Source organism: Hyaena hyaena, unplaced genomic scaffold (assembly GCF_003009895.1).
Source record: "Hyaena hyaena isolate Hyena2069 unplaced genomic scaffold, ASM300989v1 scaffold_370, whole genome shotgun sequence".
NCBI lineage: Eukaryota > Metazoa > Chordata > Mammalia > Carnivora > Hyaenidae > Hyaena > Hyaena hyaena.
In genome coordinates, this window is record NW_024081001.1 from 886,480 (window position 1) to 894,970 (window position 8,491).

Sequence of the window (8,491 nt, forward strand, 5' to 3'; positions counted from 1 at the left end):
ATCTGGTTTCTTAAATGACATTCCATCCTCCTGCCAGTAATATTAACATAAGCAAAGGGAAGTGGAAAGTGGAAGACATTCATGGACCCACAGTCCGGTCCCTAGACAATCGCCCCAGGATCAGATATGTGGCTGGTGGATGTGAGGAACTGGGGCCTTGAATTACTCAGAGAACGAACTCCATTCTCCCCTCCCTCCACTGTATAGACAAAGCCTGTACAACCAACTTCAGGTTCAGCTACTTTAGTGAAAAGGCTTTATAGGGTTATTTTCTAACAAGTAAGTCTCTAGGTCTGAAGTTCCCGGTAAGTGTTTTTAAAGACTGAACAAGACTGTGAAATAGGAAAGGAAGGGGGGATATAAACAAAGAGAAGAGGAAACTGAACTTGGCACCAGGTTGATTGTGTTCCTAACTACCACGGAGAGGCTCAGAAGTGCTCTTTTTGCCTAATGAATGAAAATGAAGGTTGGCCCTCCAGTCTTCAAGTTTGGTTGCGTTTGGTTTATTTTATTCTAATTCTTACTCAGAGACCCTTTTGCCTGAAACGCTCTCAATTTGCCTGCAGGCCTCTCTGCGCTTCCCCACCTCCTCAGTCCTTCGAGAGGAAAGGAGAAAAAAATAACACAAGCTGGGGACGAGGCTGGGAGAATACGGAAAATTGCATCCCAGTCCTGAATCTTACCTGCGGTTTTCAGAAAGGAAGAAAGAAGGGGGCTGAGGGATGGCTGGAGAAGGAAAAAAAAAAAAAAAAGCAAGCCCCAGCCACGGACACAGGGTGTCCAGTTAGCAAACTCCTGCTCAACACAAGCGAATGTGCCCTTTCCCCTCAAAATCGTTTTTAAAATTCAACCCTCAACTTTCAAAAATCTGTCTCTAATTTCAAACTCAAATAAGCGCACAGCATGGTGGCTTTTGTTTTGTTTTCTTCTCCCCAACTCCTCCCTGCGATTGCATAACAAAAGTGTCTAAATTCACACCATCTGGCCGATAAAGACACTGGCCCCACTGCCCGGCTGGCCCATCTGATTAGGGCCCTGTCTAGCCTGCGCCTTGTGGCGAAAAGTCACAGCTGTGGGGTTTGCTCGCGCTCAATACAACTCTGTTATTAGCCAGCTGTAGGCCTTGAGACGACTTCTGTTCAAATTATAATATCTTTTAACCCTCTGAGCATTGAGGGCACAAGGGTGGCTGGCAGCGACATAACAAGTAGATTTCTCCTTGCTCATAATTGGCAAAATGAACTAAAGCAGGGGAGAGGGGAGCAGAGCCCATCCGGGAAGAGAGAAAAAGTTATTCCGAAAGAGGTTTATTTAGTTCCCTTCTGAAAGCGAAACACCAATTTATGAGGGTTTTTTTTTTCCTAAGGATTACAGAACATAATAAAACCACTCAGAGAAGTTCCCAGGTATGCCTCAGAACAGCATGCAAATAGAACTAAGAGTGAGGAGTAATCTCTGAGAACAGCGTCTCTGATTCACCCCTCCATCGCTGACTGCTCGCACTGGCCTTTCAAGTGTGGGAGAAAGAACTTTTTTCCCTTACTGGACAACCAACCAGCTCTGACTGGCAAATTGAGATATTCCCATTTGGATAGATACATCCAATATTTGCCATCATCCCAGCGATCCCCCAAAACACACGCGCATATACGCGCGCCACACACATACACACACACACACAAACTCCATACACAGTGCCCATCCAATGGAGCATTTACTTACCCATAATTAATATTTGTTTTAAACTCTAGTTTGGGGAAGAAAATAGCAGAGCGTCTTCCCTGGTCTCAAATGCGGAGAAGTTACAGTACATTAAATTTTTATATTGTGTTACTAATGCAGACTAAACTAGAGGCTTTAAAAATTGATGCTTCTACTTAGACAGCATAAAATGAGGAGGATTTGATTGGGCTTAAAAATAAAAATGTCAGCCTTAACTACAGCTGGATGGGGCGTGCGAGTGTTATTTAAAGTGATAGGTGTAATTCATCAGACAATGGGTCAGTTTGGGGGTTTGTTTTCTTTTCTTTTAAGAAGATAATCTCTCCAAACAAAGATGTTTAAAAGTATAAAGAGGGATAAAAAGGAGGGGGGACTCCCTTCAATTAGCCAACTAAATCAAAGTGTTCTGACTATTTAATCTAGGTATTACATTCAAGTTCATCTTGGAATTGTGTTTTCTTCCTGAACGAATCTATCAGGGGCCCTGGGATAATGGAGTGGCTATCTGCTTACTCCATCACCCATTGCCTCACCCAGCTGGGAAGCTCTGTTCCCCTCAGCTGAGGCCCCTGGCAGAATTGAACTTTGCATTTGGCAAAGTTTGTTTTTCTAATACTTGGTCAAAACCAAAACAAACATGGCTGATTGTTATGGTTTCTTTCTGAGTGGGTTGGGAGGCAGCCGAGGCTGCTGGGAGCTGCCTATAAAACAGTCCAAGCTAAATCAGATGGCCTGCAATTACCCAAAACTAGCAAGTCTGGAGCTAGTAGACATTCACTGGAGCAAGAGCAGAGTAAGGAAGAACTGGGCTTTCTCCCCCAACCAGAGACTTTGGAGAAAGAAAACTATGTATGGAATCAACATTTAAATTTTTATAATAAAATAACCACCTCTTTCAAGAGTTTCCTTTTTATATCCTCTATCATGTGCTCTGAGGTCCCCACCACTCAAACCGCTGTTGAAAGGATGAATAATTAAGTGTGCGGATGAGTTTCCTCTAACGTTTAATTCCCTTCTAGTCAAGCAGAAGACAGGACTCAACATGGAGTGATTGGTCTCCAGAAAGAAGATGGAAAAGTTGCAGGAATCTGAGTAGACTGCACATCTCACCACTTGCTGCTCAGAATCCAGTTGTTGCTGCAGACCCCCTTGATGGGGTCCTCTCCCCGATTCTCCCACTAGTGGTGAACTGGACTGCTGTCTACCGAGTAGTGTGTCCTGGCCTCAGAAACTCCCCTGACACATGAAATCTTCGGACAAGCCACATCCTGGGAGGAAGGAAACCCTTCCGCATCACAGACAGGTGCCTCAGCAGTTGGGGATGCGGGTTTCCCCCCTTGGGTGGTCCCTCTCCCAGACTGCAAGGTTTTCCAGTGCTTTGATCCGCACTCCACAAGTGGCCCCTCCTAGAAATCTACACGGAACGGCCGACAGTCGGGAACCTAGTGGTGGCCACCTCGGGTTGAGACGGGTTCAGGCAAAGTCCATGACCCCAAACTTGGCAATGGGGGGACTGCCCACCTCTCTCCCGCACTGCCACCCACCGCTGGACTACCGAGACTTTCCAAGGAGCGGAGGAGACTCCTGAGATGCCTGGGCGGTGATCGGTGATATCCTGAGTAGTTCTGGGTTTTCTTTTAGCATCTTAACAGATTTGCTCTAAGAATGTGGCCTATAAGGAGAAGTTCTAGCGGATTCGCCCCCCGGGGTAAAGCTTCCCTCCCTACGAGCCATCACTCCTAAAAGTCAATGCCCGGATTCAAGGGAGCTTGGCCAGTGAGGCTCACCTGCCCCGCTTTCCAGCAAAGCCCGCAGGTAAAAGCGACTCTTACCTGCACATCACTTCGTGAGTCAGGAGAACTCGGCACATTTCGGGATTCTTATTTTGTCCCTCGTAAGCTATGGGCTGCAAAGGAGTCAGGGGCAGGAAGGGACAATATGAGGGCAACAGGGAGACAAAGGAAAGGAGACTTTAGAACAAGCACAGAATTGGGGAGTGGTTTTGTCCCCCCTCTCTGCCCATTACTGCATTGGGAGTTAGCACAGAACCTGCACTGTGGCCCGGTTAACTCCGGCGAAAATAATAATAGAGCAGAGAAGTTTGCCCTGGTGGAAACATATTTCCTGCGAAGGTGGTGGGGGGGGGGGGGATGCGACCTCTCTTCACTCCTTTGCTCCCCTACCCCCATCCCCAGCCAGAAAGAGACAGGACAGGGGGAAGAGAGAAGAAGAAAAAAATTGTTCTCCAGGTTGGACAAGGTGCTTGCTATTCGACATGGAGAGGCAAGTGAAGTCTGACTCAGGAACCCATGGGGGGTGAGCAGAGGTCAGGGACAGACAAGGGTGCAGCCGGGAGGAAGAGGAGCAGAGTGGACCGCGGCTCACCTGCTTGGTGACCGAGTCGATGAGCCTGACGTACAGGTCCTGCTCCGTGCGGACGCCTGCGGGGGAGGGGCGGGCACGAAGTCAGGGCCGAGGAGCCCCTGGCCCCGAACCCGAAACACCACCCGGCTGTGGGGACAGAGGCTCAGGAAGCCGCTCCAAGGCTCCGGACTGCTGGCTAGCACGCGGGCTGAGCCCTCCTGGGGGCAAAGACACCCCCACACATCCCCCAGCCCTGGCCGAGGCCCCCGCAGCCCTGCTCCCCCCAGGCCCAGGGGCGGCCCGAGAGCGACCGCGGCAAGGTCAGCGGTCTCCTGGCCAGGGACACAGGCGGGCGCAGCAGCTGCGCGGGGCGCTCACCGTTGCTGTAGAGCAGCTGTAACTTGTAGTGGGTGCCGTTGTTGGTCTTCTCATTGCCCTGTTCCTGAAAAGAAGGCAGCGTTCGAGCCCCTTGCCTTCCAGCACCCCCCACCCAAAGAAGGGGAGACTGGAGAGCGCACCCCACACCGCCTCCCGCCGCCTATCTCGCACTTTCGCGGCCAGATCAGAGAGCAAGAGCGTCCGCTGCCCGCCAACCCTTGAAACTTGCAATGGCTCGGACACTTGACCCTCTCCAACCCCTCTGTACCTCCTCCTTAAAAATGTACTCCAAAGTTTGCCCCCCGGAGCCGCTCCAAAGCTGCCTCAAAGAGGCCCCACCCCAACCCATCCGGCTCTCCCTGTCCTTAAGAAGCCCGAAGGCTTCTCTCGGCAGAAGGATACAGGGTCTGTCATTTGGAAAGGCAGCATTCCGGCTCTATCCCGCCAAGACTGGGGCCTCTGGGGCTACAAGCTCGGGGACCCAGGGCCAGATTCGAGAGGGACCTCGGAAAGCTCCTGCCCTAAAGCTTGCATTGTAGAGCTGAGGAGACTGAAGCCCAGAGAGGGCAAGAGACTTTCCTTCCTCACAAGTCCATTTCATCTGGGATCAAATCCAACCCCCTGGGCCCAGGTCAGGAGCAGGCACTGCGCTCAGGAGGGAGAGTGGACAGAAGGTTCAGTGGGGAAAGCCAGCCAAGACTGGGCTCTGGGTTTCCATCTAGTAGCTCCCTGCTCTGCCGGTGCTGGCAGGTGCAAAATAATTAAAATAATAATAATAATCCGAAGGGCATGCTCTAGTCTGAAGGGCATTTACCCCGCGGCCAGTCCAGGACCAGGCTCTTCGAATGACCCCGAGGCTGGGTGCGCAGGGCCGCCAGCGCCCCCCGCAGCGAGCGGTGCGGGGAGCGGAGTCAGGAGGAGGTGCCGGGAAATCGACTGATTTAGAGGCTCGGGCCAGAAGCCTCGATTTATCATCCCTGATGATGCGAGTGGAAAAGTGTCGCGAGTGACAGATGGAATCTTTAGTGCTTTGCAAGGAGGTAGTTATTAGGCCGTGGGGGGGGGGGGGGGGGGGGCACCTCCGCTTACTTTGTCGTTCTCCACAAAATCTACGAAGGCTGTGCGCTCAATCTCCACCGGCTGCCCCTGCCTGTCATAGAGCGCCAGAACGAAGTGAAAGAAGTTGGATTTCCTCAAGTTGGAGGGAGGCTGCTTCTCAAAGTGGGCCCGGGACAGGGCGACTCCGCTGCGCAGGAAGAGACACGGGGGGACACCAGACAGAGGGAAGAAGAGAAAGACACAATGTTACCAACGTGCCCATGCAAACACCGCAGAGGGTCAAGGGTTCTGGTCCCAGGTCCAGAGCTCTGGGCCCCTCAGATCTTTTTTCAGCTCGTTTTAAGAAGACAGGACTCCTTAGAGTAGTCGCAGAGGCCACAGGGGCCGGTTGGCGCAGTGGAGCCGATGCCCCTATCCACTGACACTTGCCGCTGTTTCAGCCTCCGGGCGTCCCAGCGCCTGGCAGCTCACGGTCTGGCCTTTAGTGGAGACCAACGGATCCCGGCGGCTGCCGAGCCAGGCTCAAAGCGGTCCCCCAAGGAGGTGGCCCGAGTCCTATCCTGTAGGGCTGCCCCATCTTCACTTTCAGGTGGTCCAGCCAGCTGGGTCAGGATTTGGAACTAGGATCCCAGGTTAGAGCAATAAATGCTTACTTTTGTTACTTTTGAAGAAGTGACTCTTTTCTTTCATCTTCATTGGAGTTACCTGTCCTAGAGCTCACTACGCTCTCCTTGCTCTCTACAAAAGTTGGTGGCCAGGAACCCCGTGGGGGCAGGCTGGAAACCCAGAGCCCAAGCCTCGGTCCTACAGGGAGAGGCCTCACCTTCGGCTTCCCTCGCTCTTCCGAAAAGTTGCGCCCGGGACAGTGGCAGAATGGAAACCCTGGGACCCGGGATCGCGGGCCACTGCCGCCGACGTGGTACTGGGGACCCCGCCCCCAGAACTGCTGCGCTTGAAGAAGCCAAAATGTTATTAAGAGGCAAGAGCGTCCTCGCCTGGGGCCAGAGGGTTCCCCGCTTAAGCTGCACCTCCCGGCGGCGCCAGCCAAACCCGCTGACCGCGAAACCCAGGTTGGAGGACCCGGGAGGCGCCCTCGAGCGTTTTGAGCGTGTGCACACACCTCCCTGCAGACCTGTCGCGGCCGGGGACAAACTAGCCGCCAGATCACATTTAACAGAAGTCTCGGGGCCCAGGGAGCGCGCAGATGGCCAGTGCTGCCCTGCGGCTCTGGGATCTCTGGGCCTTGTACCCTGGGGCGCGAGCACTTTCACTCTTCTGAATGGTGTAAAATTTTGGCTAGAACCCGCCACTCGGAGTGCCGATTCAAGTTTAACAATTATCTGATCGGGGGAAAGGAGGGAAGGAGGGAAGGTGTCTTTAAGGTGCTGGGTTGAGGAAATGCGCTTCGGAGCCGGCTCTGCGAAGCTGCCTGCTTTCTCCCGGCTTGAGCCCAGCGAGTACCCAGTGAGCCGCGGAAAGCCACCGCTGCCCGGTGCTGTCCGCCTCAGGGATACTGGCGCGCCCGGGGCTCGGGCAGAAGGGAGGGAGTCGTGGCCAGCCTTGGTCTCCTCTCCTCCAAGGCTGGAGGCTGGTTCGCTCTACCCGGGACACCTGGAGACGTGGCTGGCCTGGGAAAGGAGTTATTTCTCTGCGCGATGTCAGGACTTAGAGGGAGATGGCTAGGAGAACGGATAGGAAGGTTGGAGTCGTGGGAAGAAAGAAGTTCGAGGGCTCTTTGGGGTTGGGGAAGGAGACTGTCTCTGGAAGACAAGGACGCGGAGACCACAAATCCCAGCTCAGTGGTGGTGATGAGGGAAGGGGACCAGAATGTCTCCGTGGAGTGGCATCCTAGACCAGGCGTTTACTATCTCAGCACGCGGACGCATAGAAACAAAGTCAACTTCAGTAACTAGCAGAACTAAAAGCTGTTAATTCCTGCGTTTGCGGCCCATCTCCTCGCCTTCATCTGCGGCTCTTTCTACTGCTTCTTCGTCTTTTCTTTTTAATCTCTTCTCTCCCCTCACCCCCGCCTCCGTGCGTCTGGTCCACTGTTTTATCTCTGCGCCCGGAGCCTCCAGCCTGTCCCCCACACGCCCCTCCCCGGAGCGCCGAGCCGCTTTGCCTTCCCGGCAGCGGCCCCGGCCTCTCCCACTCCTCGCGTCGCCGCCGCCGCCATCTGGCCGCGGGGCTTCCGGCCTCCAGGAATCACACGGCAAGTTGCGGGAGGAGAGGCGCTTGCACGCGGCGTGGCGGAACCCGGGAGTCAGCTCCCGTCCTCAGGCTCCGCTCCCGGCCCGGCCGGTATCGCAGGACTAAGGGCTGAGCTACAAGGCGTTGGATGCCACTTTGTTATTTTTCCTCCCAAAGAGTGTTCTGTGGGGAAGGAGTAGGGGAGAACCACAAACGACCCAGGCAGTTCGGAAACTCGAGTGTTGGCTAAGGGGTAAGGGTCCCCCTGGCTGCAGCGACCTGCCTGCCCTAGGTCGAGCCCCAGCGCGTGGGGCCAGGGCGACAGACGGGGGGAGAGGGAGGGGACACACAGACAGAGAGACGGAGAGAGAGAGAGAGAGAAAGTGAAGGAGGGAAAGACTTAAGGACGTAATAATTGTGAGGCCATATCGTTACCTCTGCGCCGCGACATTGGCGTCCACCACGCCGACATTCCGGACCCAGGACCTGACGGAATCCATCTCGGCACCCAGCGATTTGTCTTTCAGAGCTGGTCCTCTTCCTAAAGTATCTTGAATTCCAAACATTTAAAAAGTCTGGTCTACTGTCACTTTAAAAATACGAGTTACAACACTGTCCCTACTGTTCCCAACGCTGTCACCAAACGATCTCCTCCAAAAGCAATCCAAGAAAAGGGATCAAGAGCCGAAGTTTGAGTCTCTCTGGAGGGGAGGGGTGGGGGGAGATAACCCGTCCTTTGCTTCGCGCGTGAGGTGCGGACTGATGTAGTTAAAGTTTG

At 53.7% G+C, this 8,491-nt stretch overlaps 1 protein-coding gene across 8 annotated transcripts in view; it reads right to left on the reverse strand.

The window, feature by feature from the left end:
- Positions 1–8,279, reverse strand: part of EBF2 (EBF transcription factor 2) — a 195,871-nt gene extending 187,592 nt beyond the window's left edge. For all 8 annotated transcript variants that reach the window (XM_039250431.1, XM_039250435.1, XM_039250433.1 and 5 more), the window contains exons 1-5: positions 8,149–8,279; positions 5,554–5,710; positions 4,465–4,528; positions 4,108–4,163; positions 3,555–3,628 (exon numbers count right to left, since the gene is read on the reverse strand). In XM_039250431.1, the coding sequence (XP_039106362.1) occupies positions 3,555–3,628; positions 4,108–4,163; positions 4,465–4,528; positions 5,554–5,710; positions 8,149–8,279 (482 nt within the window). The remainder of the gene's footprint in view (positions 1–3,554; positions 3,629–4,107; positions 4,164–4,464; positions 4,529–5,553; positions 5,711–8,148) is intronic.
- Between the last annotated feature and the right edge of the window lie 212 nt (positions 8,280–8,491).